The sequence below is a fragment of the Phyllostomus discolor genome, chromosome 1 (assembly GCF_004126475.2).
Source record: "Phyllostomus discolor isolate MPI-MPIP mPhyDis1 chromosome 1, mPhyDis1.pri.v3, whole genome shotgun sequence".
Classification (NCBI taxonomy): domain Eukaryota; kingdom Metazoa; phylum Chordata; class Mammalia; order Chiroptera; family Phyllostomidae; genus Phyllostomus; species Phyllostomus discolor.
Window position 1 is genome coordinate 178966817 of NC_040903.2, and position 14729 is coordinate 178981545.

Here is a 14729-nt window from a genome sequence, read left to right on the forward strand (position 1 = left end):
TAGAGAAAAAAATTTAAACAGCAAGAAAGAAATGGTGCAACAAACAACTAAACTTCTTAAATTTGAGAGGAATTCAGTGATTCCTTGGAGAAGCCACTTAGTAAGGTGCTAACTTTACAGCGCAAACTGGAAGTTGAAGTGTGGGCTCTGGAGCCATGCTCCCTGGGTTTGAATCCCAGGCCTGGCACTCATTAGCTATGTGAGCTCGGGCAAGTAACTCAGGCTTCCTGTGCCTCAGTTTCCTCAGCTACTGACCAGGGCCGTGAGAACAAAAAGAGTTAATCCATGTAAAGGGCTTAGGAGAGTGTCTGATTTGGTAAGCGGTCAATACATGCTAAATATTTTGTTACTTTGTTAGCAAAGTACTTTTGTTTACCATCTATACACTACTTACTTCAAACATGAATTAAGGCATCATTCCAAAGCAAAACATACTAAACAAAAACTGAGAAAACTGAAAATAAAAGAGGGCAAAGATCCATAAGATGGTGAGAAAAGGACATGCGCCAGGTGCAGGGTGAGTTCAAGGGTGTGCCGGGAGCCATCAGGAGACAGCCCTGAAACTTGTGGGTGATGTGGTTCTGTCTGCCTGTTAAAGGAAGCATGTAGACTTTTCTCATGAAACAAACTTTTTGAAGCATTTACTTCTCAGCCATTTATTATGTGGATGCTTAAATTGGGAGAAGTAAAGAGCAAAACAATTTCTCAAAAAACATCAGAAAATGACTAAGTTCTGGAGATCTGTGGCTGCCAGGGACTGGGGAAGCTAGAGGGACCGGGTGAGGGCGTGACTCTGAGGGGTAGTCTGAGGGGGATCTCTGTGGTGGTGCCATTGTTCCGTACCTCGATTGCAGTGGGGGTCACACACCTAACAAATGGCACAGAAGCAGACACACGCAATGTGCCAATGTCATTTCCTGGTTTTGACATTAAATGATAGCTATGCAAGAGGTAACCATCGACAGGTATTAGATACAGGGTACATGGGACCTCTCCTTATTATGGTTGCAACTTCCTGTGAATGTATAATTATTTCAATATGAAAAGTAAAAAAAAAAACCCATCAGATACATTTTTCAAATGGATATTACTTAGAGTACCATTAAAATATCATTGCATGATTGGCTTGAGTTTTTATTTTGATTGGAGAGACTTAATTACTTTGAGATAAATTTAAGAAATTTCTTTCTTTAAGATAATTTTAACTATTTTTACCTTTCCTCAGCCACCCCAAAATCTCAGAGATCTTGCCATATCCTTTAGTCACATAAATCAGAAAGTTAGTGTTTATTTTTAATTTGCATTTCTTTCTGCATCCAGGCTCGGCTGAGCCCCTCAAGTTCTCACTAATCCGTGTTCAACTGTGTGCTCACTGTCTCTATCCACATGGAAGCAGTCATTTTGATTCTGAAGTCCTTGATTTATATCAATATTTCTGGGTTACTTTCTGTAACAAGATTATATTTAGGTACAGTAGTGCTTGCTCTCTCTTCCTATCTCCTTTTTTTGTCAGCTATTCTCTGATGCGGAGCCTCTGAAATCTCAGAGATTCTCAAAGTGACAAGCACTGAGTTTATCTGAATTTATCTGACTTTCTGAGAGGTACGTTACACAGCTATAGGGCACGATAAGACAGGAGCCACCTCTCAGGTGATTTATGAACCTGGCAGCTGCCTTTTGTTTGTCTATATCCTGCTTCAAGCACCAGTCTCCACCGGGCTGGTGCTCTGACTGGCGGTGTGGAGGAGCCTGGGCACTCACCTTTCATCTGCACGAAGTCGAGCTGGTGAATGGACTGCAGCAGAGGGCTGTTGTCCAGACTCAAGTCGAAGTCTGTGGTCATCCTGGGAGTGAGTGTGCCTTTCCCCCACTGGTCCTCGGTCAGGTGCACTCTCCTTATGAGGGCGTCAGAAATCTAATCGCATCAAAGACCACAGCCTAAGAAACACGCCACCACAGTGAACACAGAGCACTGCTCCTCGACTCTGCTGGAGTGTTACTGCCAGCCTTCCTTGGGACTTACGCCTTCCTGTCTCCGTGCAGGTGGGAGGAGCCTGTTAGGATGAGGGTGACCCAAACTGGACACTTTTGTGTGTCAGAGGAGGTGACATAAACAATTAACAGCTGTTAATTGCTCTAACAGACAAACCTGGACATATGATCATGCTACTTATGACTGATCAGTTAAAACCCAATTGTGTAGAGAGGCTGCATATGATGATCTGTAAAATGGAATTTCTTACACTATAAGCCATCATCTTCCTATTTCCCTCTATTGTTTGGCAGGGAACATTTTCATTTCTTACATTTAGTCTCTGCCACTCTTGGCCAGTTTGGTAGAGAGTTGCAAGGGATCTACCTATTCCTTAATAAAAGATCCCGTAATCATTGGGATTGAAACAAGTAAAATTCAGCTGACATCACAGCATCTCACTAAAGCAATGAACACTGAAGAAATCGTGAGATATCTGAGGAATGAAAAACTTCACTCTTTTTGGGAAAGCACCAATTTACTGGCAGTAGGAGGTGTCCAGAAGGGAGAAACCTGGCATAGTTAGACGTTTCTAGCCAACTAAACTGTCCAGGAGATATTAGTGGGAAAGGACACAATTCTTAGGCAATAACTCTGTTTTGGGGGAACTTACATGGAATCATGTTTTCCAGATTAAACACAAGAACAGAAACGAACAAACAAAAGGGGGCCCATGCACTTCTCAATCTTGTAGCACGAGGTGGCAGAGGCTTCCAGGAAGTCAGTGAGTGGAGGTTCGCAGGCACCCGCAAACACCCAGCAGTGTGAAGGTAGGTTCTCTTATGGAGGGACCCATGTCCAGCCAGGGCCACTGGGAGTCTGGCCTTGGTGGACTCAGTCTCTTGGGACACTGAGAATCTGATGTGGAACCTAATTGTACTTACCTGCAGAAAGCCGCTAGGATCGTTTTCCTTAATCACCTCCAGGCAGTACTCCATGAGACCCGTGGTCTGGCGCAGTTTCACTGTGCAGTGAGAGATCTGATCTCGAACCACCTGGGAGTGATGGCAGAACAGAATGGTGCAAAATGGCAGAGAGCAGGAAAGAAGCAAACTGGGACTTTGGAAACTTCTTCAAACCAGAACCTAAGAGCACCATGGAAGGAGACTAAATTGATGAGGCTACTTTGTGGCAGTGTCTGCTGTGGCAATGGCCCCAGAGGACAGGTTGGGTAATAGCTCTGACAGGAACTTGTAACAACGGGATCCATCAGAAAGGCTTGCAGACTGAAATCATCTGCTTACCTTGGCACCTGGCCCCCTTGGTCCCCTCTTCTGGGAAGCTGACGATCCTGAGCGGCTCTACGTGGGAGGTCGTGGAGAGTCCGTATAGCAGCTGAGCCATCTGAGGTTCAGCTGCAACTTCTGCTCTCTGACAAAGTGGCCCCCTGTCTCCCACCCACTGCCTGTCCCTTCTACACAGCAGACATCACTGTCAGAACCCAGTTCCTTTCTCATTCTGATTCTCTTTCTTTAGGTGGGTGGTGGGGTGGGGCTACAGGTGGAACTTGCTGAAAGACAATGAGCTAATGACAACTAAGCCAGAGAAAGATGGATGCAGAATTGTTTTAACAATAACCCACTTAGAATCAACTCATTCTGGAAACCAGTCTTAAAGGCTGCTCTATTTGCCCAACTGTGAGTCAGCATTAACCCAGAAAGGCATTCTGCCTTTGGGAAGTTGTCTTTGCCCAGAGTCAAATGCATGACAGCCCCCGAAAAGCTTCTTTCTTTAGAGATGCTCCTCTTCTGTGTCCTCTGCTCAGTGACCCAAATCCTGAAGTGGTTTCTGAAGCACAGAACTGAATAAGAGTTTTCTAGGAACCTCAATCACTTACATCCTAGATATTTTATGCTACTTTGCAAAAGCCTCAGAAATATCTGACACTATAGATTTTATAGCCAATAACTAAAATGAGTTTTAATAATAATTCTTTAACAACTTTTCCTTGTTCCTTCTTTTTATTTTTTACTATTAACTTATTTTCCTTTGAAGATTATTACATACTTTCCAAAACAATTGGAAAAAAAATGGGGGGGGGGGAAGCAAATTATCTCACCTCTCTGATACAAATTTTTAAAGCATTTGATATCTTTTTAGTTTTTTTCCTTGAGTTAGATTTATTTATAGTTGCAATCATAGCATGTGGTAATTTTACCCCTTTCCCACTTATTACTCTACCATAAAGCTTTTTTCATGTTGCAACCATCAGTAAATTCTACTGGCTACATAAATATCCCATTGAGTACATTATCATAATATATTTGACCATTTCTGTCCCCCTATTTTTGGACATTTAATTTCTTCTTATTTTCTGACAATTCTTTCATTCATCATTACTGATCTTTGCTTATTTATTTTGATAAAATACACATAACATAAAATTTACCATTTTAACTATTTTTACTTGGACAGTTCTATGGCAGTAAATACATTTACAGTGGTGTGAAACCATCACCACCATCCATCTCCAGAACTTTTTCATCTTCTCAAATGGAAAACTCGTACCCATTAAACAACTCTATTCTCCCTTCTCCCCAGTCCCAGGCAAACATCATTCCACTTTCTGGCTGGAGTTGATTGCTCTAAGACCCTCATATAAGTGGAGTCATATAATATTTGTCCTTCTGAGACTGGCCTATTTCACTTAGCAAATGTCCTCAAGGTTTATCCATGTAACTTGTATCAGAATTTCCTTCTTTTTAAGACTGAAGAATATTACACTGAAAATATGTACCATATTTTGTTTATCCATTCATCCGGCGATGGACACTTGGGTTGCTTCCACCTTTTGGGTATCACGAATAGAGCTGTTATGAACAGGGGTGTACAATATCTGCGCGAGCCCCTATTTCACTTCTTTTGGGTATAGACCCTGGAGTGGAACTGCTGGATCATATGTAATTCTTTTTTAATTTTTTGAGAAATCATGACACTGTTTTCCACAGTAGCTGCATCATTCTACATTCCCACTGGCAATGTACAAGGGTTCTAATTTCTCCACATCCTCACCAGCACTGATTATTTTGTTTCTTTTTTTAAATAATTACAGACATCCTAATGGGTGTTGAGTGCTATCTCATTGTGGTTTTAATTTGCATTTCCCTAGACAAGGGATGTTGAGCTTCTTTACATGTGCTATTGGTCATTTGCATATTTCCCTTGAAAAAATGGCTATTCAAGTCCTTTGACTATTTTTTACTGGGTTGTTTATTTTTCTGTTGTCTTTTGAGATACAAAATTTATAGATTTTCATAAAGACCAATTTGTCTACTTTTTCTTTTGCTGTCTGTTCCTTTGGTGTCATATCCAAGAAATTATTTTCAAATACAGTGCTGTGGAGTGTTTTCTGTAGTCTTTGATCCATTTTGAGTTAATTTTGATATATGGTGTTAGGTCCAACTTCACTCTTTTGCATGTGGATAGGTAGTTTTCTCAGCATCATTTGTTGAAAAAATGACCTTTCCCCACTGAATGATCTTTGAACCCTGGTCAAACGTAACTGACTGCATACGTGAGGGCTTATTTCTGGGCTCTCTATTCAATTCCCATGGTGTGTGTGTCTTTAATACTGGCTTTATGCCAGTACTATACTGTTTCGATTATTGTAGCTTTGTAGTCAGTTTTGTAATGAGGAAGTTTGAGAACTCCAATTTTGTTCTTCTGTTTTAAGATTATTTTGGCTATTTGGAGTCTCCTAATTTTTTGACAGATGATTTGCTATTGCTTTAAAACTTTCAATATAATTAAAATAAAAATAAAAGTGGGATTTAACATCTTTACTGGAATTAATGAAAGCAACCAACTTTCATGTGAAGTTTTTTGGTTTGTGATTTTGGTGGGGAGGGTGGAGGAATAAAAATAAATCAATTTAAGATTGATTTATTTTCTTCTGGCATCTAGTATGTTTCTGTCAAACCAACACCACCATCTGTCGGTCTGTGATAAAAGAACACAAATTATTTTATTTTTTAATCAGAAAAGAAACAGGAAGGTTAAGTTTCTACTTCTTGGGCAGAAAAAAACCACCCACTAGTAAAACATTTAAAAGTGCCAAGACAAGTGACCTATATCTAATATGCCACTCTTCTCTGCTATATAAGGCTTACCTGCATTGCTCCCATAAGGTGTTTCTGTATTTTGGTAGCCAGTGCAACAACACTGCCAGATAGCAGAAACTTCGGCAGTTATTATTCGCTACCCTAATGGCATCTGCCAGGAATATGCCTGGTACTAAAAGTCCAAATAACAAGCACATACCTGATCAAAGCACAGTAACACAAAGTGAGTCTGCTCCTGAGGCAAAATAGACTAAATTGTTGTGTTTACTTTCCAGAGCATTCGGCTTAATGATAATTTTATGGCCTAAATGTGCTGAAATAAATACAATACTCATGCCTCATGAAATTTTAAGTCTGCTTTTATAAATTTCTTTCTCAAGCAAGGTTTATTTGGTGCCCAAGGAGCTATCTGAGTGTTGGGACTCCCCAGCTACTCTTAAGGAGCTTCACTGCTGCTCTGCCAAAGATTCGGTGAGTGTCAGTGGGGCTTGCTGTGGCTCCTGCTTGCCACGGGTCAAACTTCTTGTGTGGACTCAGTCTCCCTGAGTTCCTGGCTCTCAATTCCCATTGTTACAACAATAGATTCTGATCTATCTTTTTACATTTTAAACCAATCATTTCACGATAATCACCATAGCCTGTGATAAAATCACTGCTAAAATTAAGCTATGGAGTCCCCAGAAGCAGCATTTTTGGGTGCATTGTAATTGACTTCTAGTTTCTGAATTAACTTAGAATGATTCCCATCTTATGAAAATCAGCTAGATAGTTAGAACTTTTAAAAGTATAAATAGTTTTTCTCTGAGTGTCTCTATCAGCCCTCTTACTTGCTCCCTTCCTCGCTCTGTTATTTCTACACCTTTTATCATTATTTATTTCTACATTGTAATTTGTATGAAAAACAATTCCCAGGAAGCCGCCACGTCTCTTTTTCTTTGAGTTTCATGTTTCTGTGCTGTAGCTCTGATGCTCCAGAGAAACCCCTGGCACCACCTCACAGCTGGTTGGACTCAAGAGCCCCCTTTCTTAGGAAACGTGTGAGTTGCAGGAATGACACAAAGAGGGGCGGGAACACAGCCTTCCTGCTTTCATCTGCATTCAAGTCTAAGCCAGCTCTCCTGGGATAATGAATTAATCTATGGTCTGTAGTTTCAGAGAAGACTTTCACCATTTTATCAGCAGTCAACATCTGTTCTGGATGGCAAGTGCCTAGTAATCATTTAAACTGTTTTAGTTCGTTAAGTGGCGAGTTTATAAAGGAGAACCTGAGAATGGACTGTGGTGTTCCGTTGAATGCTCAGACTTTTGTCAGCAGCATAGAGCAGGCCATGATGGCTTCTACAACACAAATCCAAAATTTTGTGTTGCCTACCCCAAACTACATTTTCTCATTCCATCTCTAACTAGTCCATCCCTTCCCTCCTTCCCTCCACTCATATCATGTGATACATCCAGCAGCAAGCACTAAGGTTAAATAAGGGAAATTTTATTATTCTATCTGATTATTTTACCTTGATACCCTTCCTCTACCTCCATTCAGCTCTTCATCTTATAGGTGGCTCTTTAAATTTTTCTTTATTTCTTCTATTTAATAAATATTTTTAATAGAATTCTCTCTCATCATGACATCTGGAGGGATGCTACTAATGAGTTTTTAGTCTAAGCAAACACTAACATTCCCTTTTTCCTATTTCCAGAAATTCTTCTAAAGGTGTCCAACCTGCGGCCTGTAGGCCACATGTAGCCTAGGATGGCTATGAATGCAGACCAATGCAAAATTGTAAATTTATTTAAAACATTGAGTTTATTTTTGTGATTACATGTCATAACATATTTAATGTGTGGCCCAAGACAACTCCTCTTCTTCCAGTGTGGCCCAGAGATGCCAAAAGGTGGGACACCCCTGATACTATCCCATCATAGTTTAAAATAATTTCCCCTAAGTATAAGGTAATCTTTTTTTTCCTATTTGAAGAACAAATCCTTTAAAGATGCAAGTTTGAATTTATTCTTCACAGGTCCTTTCAGTGTGTGTGTCGGGGGTGGGGGTGTGTTTCTATGTCTTCCCTCATGTCTTGAAGCAAGATAACCAATTAATGCTTGAAACAGGTAGTGAAACCGACTTGAAACTGACTCATCTGTGAGTTATAGGTGAAGTGTGTTGGCTGTTAGAGTCATCTAATAAAATAAAGGATTCTCCTGTTACTTTCCTAGAGTTGAATATTATCTCCTATATTATCATTACACTCACTGAAACTTAGAGGCATTTAAATTAAAAAAGAACTTCTTTATTTTCTCACATGCCACCATCCTCCCATGTGGTTTTTGGCAAATATTTTCTGTTCTCTTCATATTACCCTCTGTTCCGGTGTTATCCATTCTTCCACATTAACAACTAATCATTTCAAAGACAAGTCTGAGGCTTTGAGTTTTTAGTCAAGGAAAAAAAATCATTGAGGCCTATTAAACAAATAAAATACTGTATAGCCCTGGCTGGTGTGGCTCAGTGTATTGAGTGCTGGCCTGTAAACCAAAGGGTTGCTGGTTCGATTCCCATTCAGGGCACATGCCTGGGTTGTGGTCCAGGTCCCCAGTAGGGGACACATGAGAGGCAACCACACATTGATGTTTCTCTCCCTCTTTCTCCTCCTCTTCCCCTCCTCTCTCAAAAAATAAATAAAATATTTAAAAATTTTTTTTTAAATAAAATACTGTAACTGTTTTGAGGAAGGCTTGAGATTCTAACAGTAAAGCTCTGAATTGTCTATTCCATAAGTGTAAATGCCACCAACAGCTTCACCAATCAACACTGAGTGGAATGTGCAATGCATGCTCCTAGTGTATAGAGGGCTGTGTACCCTTGTACAGAAAAGTTGATGAAGGAAGAAATACAAGCCATTTGGAGAGATAAACATGTTAGTGCAGTCCCACCCACACAGGAGAACGTTTACGGTGGACCACAGTAGGAGTGATACTTGGAGTATGGTATTTTGTAGAACGTGAGGCACAGTGGGGTGCTGAGGATTACTCCATCATCGTCAAAGTATGCGTTATGCCTTCTAGAGGTAAGAAGTGTCATTCACATCTGGGTTTAGGCAGGGTTATTAAAGAAGTTCTGTGACTGTCCTTGATTAGCACTGCTAAGGTGTGTTGAGAGTGTTCAAAAGTACGTCCCTTAACCTTGGTGAGCTCCGGCTGCATGTGATGGTGTCCTGTGATTCCATGGGCACCCTGGGTGCTCTATTTCATACAGACCCTCCGGGACCTTTGCTCTTATGCAGTGGGAAGCAGAGGACCACAGAATCTGCCAAATGAAATAGAAAGGAATTGCCCATTAAAAACAGGCCCATAATTAATAATTGTGGCTAAATTATTAGAGTTGGCCCCCTGAAGAGTTCTGATGAAGACAGTAGAAGGTTTTAGGTTGTTATGGTGTGCCTAATTTGTCCAAATATTTTCATTATAATAGACTACCTGAACTCCTTGCCTGTAATTTTATTGGGATTGAGCTGATTATTGACTTAAACTTGTTTTTTCTTTCTAGTATTGGCTATAGCCAGTCAAATACTATATACTTATTTTTAAAATTTATTTTTATTTTTGTTTTTTATCTTTAGAGAGATGGTAAGGGAGGGAGAAAGACAAGGAGAGAAAAATCAATGTGCGAGAGATACACCCATCAGTTGCCTCTCTAATGCCCCAATCTGGGGACCTGCCCACAACCCAAGCATGTGCCCTGACTGGGAATCGAATGGGCAACCTTTCATTTTGTAGGACAGTTCTCAACCCACTGAACCACACCAGCCAGGGCTATACAATTATGTTTAAATTCTTTGTAAGCCTGAGCAGGTACTACTTCTTCCCTTCCCTTTCCTTTTCTTCCCTCTCTTCTTTCCCTTTTACCTCCCTCCTTCACTCCCTAAACTAACTCTCTCTCTCTCTTTCTCTATTTTACTTGCCTATTATGAATCAATGGCAAAATAACTGAAGTAAGTAGTTTGAAAAGCCAATGATATCCCTAGTGTAAATTTATACTCAGTGATATGACCATATAAGTATTAGTTACAAACATAATGGGAAACATAACAGGCAATACATAGTAAGTAATGACAAAGATAATGATGATGATAATAATGATTTTAATGAAATCTAACTGTACAGTAGGATTGAAAATCAAGCATTCTATAGGTAATTACAATTGGGACATGGAGATCCTCTATAAATATGAAAAGCTCTATAAAACAGTAAGCTTTATCATTATCCCTCAGCATTCTTGCTGAGTAATTTTGTTGGTATGTTAATTTACCAACCACCTATAGAAATTAAAGATTGGAAAGTTTTTGAATAACTATAACTTTCTTTTTTCCAGAGGATCTTGGAGCCAAAAGGTAACTAAGTACATAACTATAATTTACTATTCAATATATGAACTCATTATTTTATTTTATGAGAGGGAAAGGGTGGTGGGGGAGAGGAAAAAAAACATAACATGTGAGAAAAACATGGATTGGTTGCCTCTTGCACACACCCAACTGGGGACCTGGCCCACAGCCCAGGTATGTGCCCTGGCCTAGAATTGAACTGGCAAACTTTTGGTTTGCAGGACAATGCCCAACCCACTGAACCATAGCAATCAGGGCTGAATTCATCTTAAAATATTAAGATGATTGCAAAATTATTTCAAATTCTGAAAATTACATAAATAAAAATAATTCTCAGATATATCTTTGGGTTTAGCAAAAGAAAAATAGCATTTGTAAAAAGTTCCTGAAAAAAAGCATAGACCTCATTAATAATATGTTTCAATTTAAATGTTGTCACAAATTCCCTGTGAGAGTCACGGGCAGAAAGGACAATCCTCTGGGCCTTCCTCAGCTAAGGGAGAGCTGGGAACGATGTCAACAAAACATACAGACAGGACACCTGGGGATCCAGTCTACCCTGTTGATCACCAGGATGTTGCCCAGTAATTCCAAATGTGACTTGGTAATATTTCTTGAAAGCTCAAAAGCTTTTCCTCTCTCCAGTAGCTTTCTGACATTAGCTTTAGCTCACCACATCCTAAAAACAGATATTTGGTTCCTAGTATTTTTTTCAAACCACAAAATAGTATTCACTGTAATTTACATTTCAAATGGTGTTCCTAAAATGTGGTCACAACTGCATCTATCTCAAAGCTTTTTTTTCAGCTTTTAAAAATAGTTCACCAAACCTTGCGAACTATTTTATAGGGTGATCAATTATAAACTCAGGCCACTAAAGAATTTCCAACGTTCAGGGACAGTAACACCCACGCATAGTCTAATTCTCACTATAAATGATTATTTATGAAAAATTAGCTGTAGGAGCCCTTCTTCAGTGTGCTGAATGAACCAGATTTCCAGTCATTTTCTCTCAGTAGTAACATCAATAATAATAGTGAATATTTATTGAGTACTATGTTCGGTGTTTTTCAGTGCCATACGAGGTAATGGCTACATCTAGCCTTATTTTATACGCAGGTAAAAGAAATTGAGACATTAGCTTGCCCATAGTCACAGACCCAGTAAACGATAAAGTGTGTCCTCAAACCCTGTTCTTTATGACACTCTCACCACTCCGCTCCAGCTTGCCTCAGAACCAGAAGTATTCAATCTGCTCAAGCCATCAGTGCTTTCAGAGAGGGGCATGAGTAGACTATAAAGACTGTATTTATACACACTCCCCTTCCAGCATCCCTAGCCTTTTGGATTGCTCAAGAAGAGAAGTTGCCAGAAAACCACACACATACAAAACTCTCCTTTTTGTCAGCAAAATGTAGGCCCCTGGTGAACTTGGTCAAAGGAAGCGGAAGACCATAAGATTATCCCTGCCAGCTGTGAGTGATGGGCTAGCTAACAAAGACAGAAAGAAGAACTGTGCTTGGCAAGTGATGTCTATAAAAGGCCAGTCCTTTCTCACAAATCTGAGTAGCAACAGAAATGACAAGAAAGGGGAAAGGCAGGAGGAGAAAAGCAGAGAGAGGGAGACATGGAGGCTGGCATCAATAGTCACAGCATTGGCATTGCTGGCTGTGTTTAGAAGCAGTGACAGATACCATCAGCTGAAACAGCAGAGAAACGAATCACTCGAGACAGAAGACACAACAGCTTTGCTGCCCTGGGGGACAACCGGCCACCTGTGTCTGGTTTCTGTAGCCCATTGGGATCTGGGGCAGGGAACCCCACCCTGGGTGGAATGGGGACAGGCAGCTGCCTCTGCTCAGCAGCCCCCAGAAGCATTAGTGTGTCCTGCAGGTCAGGCCACTGGCACCAATACACCATCGCGGCCCTGGAGTCCCAGTGATGCGTCAAAGCCACTCTTGTGTGGTCTCTATCTGCATCCTCAGCACAGTCCATAACTTATCTTCATATAGTCCCATCCTGCAGAAGCAGCTCTAGGGGGGGACTGGGGAGTTTTGATGCCCCTCTGACACTTTTTGATATAAATAAATGATGCTTTCTCAATTTCCTCTTCTATTCCTGCCCTTACATCTCTCCCATATAGAAACTTGAAGTGGCCACTATAGTCACCATCCATATGACTTATCACAAATTGTTCATTGTGTTTTGTTTAAATGTGCCAGAAAAGTGTCTACAATATTTTTAAAAAGAGATTTCAATTGAGGAAAAGTTAAAATTTTATGGCTAGATACTGAAATGGTTAGCCCACTATTTAGAGGGAAACCTCAGCTGTCCAGCTCATTTCTTATAGACAGCTGTGTTTGCACTTTAGAGCACTCTGTGTGATTCAAATGGTACTTTGAGTGCTTACTATAGCAACACAAATTCTGGGTTTCTGGAGCATGCTAAAATGAAGGGCTCTAGTGATGGTCTTTTAATATTGTCAGAGCAGCACCAGAAACAAAAACATCCATCAGTCCTCATAACTAACTAGATGGAGCAAGACCAGGGTGCACTGTGCTAATCACCACCTTCTTCCCTTTCAGCTTTGCCAAATCCTGCAGGCAAGAACGTAAGCCATCATTAGCACACATCTCCCAAAGTTTGGGCTATTCCAATGCCAGCTCTTCCAGGATGCACTCCGTGACCCTTTCAGCTGGAAGTAACTTTACCCCCCTCCCAACTTCTACAGCATTGGTGTCTGGGAGCTCACTCTCTACCTGTGCTGGGTCATGGTGTGTGGGAGTTATCTCACACACTGAAATGTAAGCTCCCTAAGGGCAGGACTCATCCTGAGTCATCTCTCTCTCCTCCCCCGCCCCCAGCCAGCATTCAGCTCCTAGCACAGGTGTGCATTAGGTGCTGGCTGACTGATGAAAGGGTGAGGGTGGGGACAAGCCTCCTCTGTGCATTGTGCTTCTGCCAGCCAGAGGCAGTACAGTGTCGTGGTCCAGATTCTGGGCTCTGAAGCCAGGTTACCAGTGTTGGAATTCTGGATCCTTGGGCCAGTTCTTAATATCATGTTGCCACAGTTTCGTCACCTCCAGCATTGGGATATTTGTAAAAATGACCTTGTAGAGGTGTGAGGAATTGAGGAGTTGATTCCTGTACCACAATTTGTACAGTGCTGCCTCAAAGTAAGTGTCCCCCGGCGGGAGCTATTGCCATCAGGAAAGTCAGGGTTTGGTTGCCAACCATGCTTCTTCTGTGTTGCTCACTGGGCAATTACAGACTCACGTCTCAGAGCATTTCTAGATTTTAATTCAGATTTTAAATTGGTGACTTTACAATTTTCATTCAGACCTAACCTGACTATCTTGGGTGAAAATGTTTATGGAGTAGAAGTATTTTCCAGATTGTTGCAGCTAAGTCTGTAAGATTGATATCCACATGGTAAAACTTTCAGGGAACTTTGTGGGTGAAAAACAGTAGCTTTAATACTGTACCCTTCCCCACATATTAGGGATTACGACATACGTTGCCATGAGACACTGTCCAGTGGTCCTGTAGGGAACTCACTCTACGTGATTCCCAGACTTTAGGAGACCAGAGCCTGGAAACTGGTGAGCTAGAGAAAGCCATGTAAGTAAAACTTGCTGGCTGTTATTCAGCATGAACAGGAGGAGCCTCCTTTGAGAGCTCAGTGCGTTCCTGATCACCTTCATTTCCATGGCAAAGGCTCCACCAGGCGGGGTTGGTGCAGTGCCCCTCAGGGTTGATTGTAAGATGACCCTGAGAGGGTCATCCAGTTAGACTCACCACCAGGAGACAGTATTGGTCGCTCTGGAAGGAGTGTTACAATCCTCAACCTTGGTTCGTTCTCTAAACCAAGAGTCCAAGGCTCTGTGAACACTGGAGCCCCGGACACTTTTCTTTCCAAACTCCTGGTTCATATTCGATTTCCAGATGTGCAATATTCTTTATCAAGGAATCTGCTGGGCCTCTCCTTGACCCAGTTCTGCTTTTGCTGTCTCATTAGGAATGCCCAAAGGGACATGGTTCTGATGTAGCACCAGAGGAGGTCTTGCTAGTGAACTTGATGATGGCACACTGCTCTCACAAGCCCTCTCTCGAGCCCTTTCTGGCTTGGACCCTGTTGTCACAGAGCAGCCTTCTGTCTGCCTCCATTCCACAGGCCCCTTCACAGGGACAGCTGGGCAAGTCACAAAGGCAGGGGAAGAAGTTTTATATTCCGGCTATATTATTGCCCTAACT

At 41.3% G+C, this 14729-nt stretch overlaps 1 protein-coding gene across 11 annotated transcripts in view; it reads right to left on the minus strand.

Annotated features, from left to right (window-relative positions):
* Window positions 1–14729, minus strand: part of TRIM9 (tripartite motif containing 9) — a 96735-nt gene that overhangs the window by 30461 nt on the left and 51545 nt on the right. For all 11 annotated transcript variants that reach the window (XM_036009973.1, XM_028507961.2, XM_036009971.1 and 8 more), the window contains exons 4-5: window positions 2917–3027; window positions 1762–1915 (exon numbers count right to left, since the gene is read on the minus strand). In XM_036009973.1, coding sequence (XP_035865866.1) covers window positions 1762–1915; window positions 2917–3027 — 265 coding nt within the window. The remainder of the gene's footprint in view (window positions 1–1761; window positions 1916–2916; window positions 3028–14729) is intronic.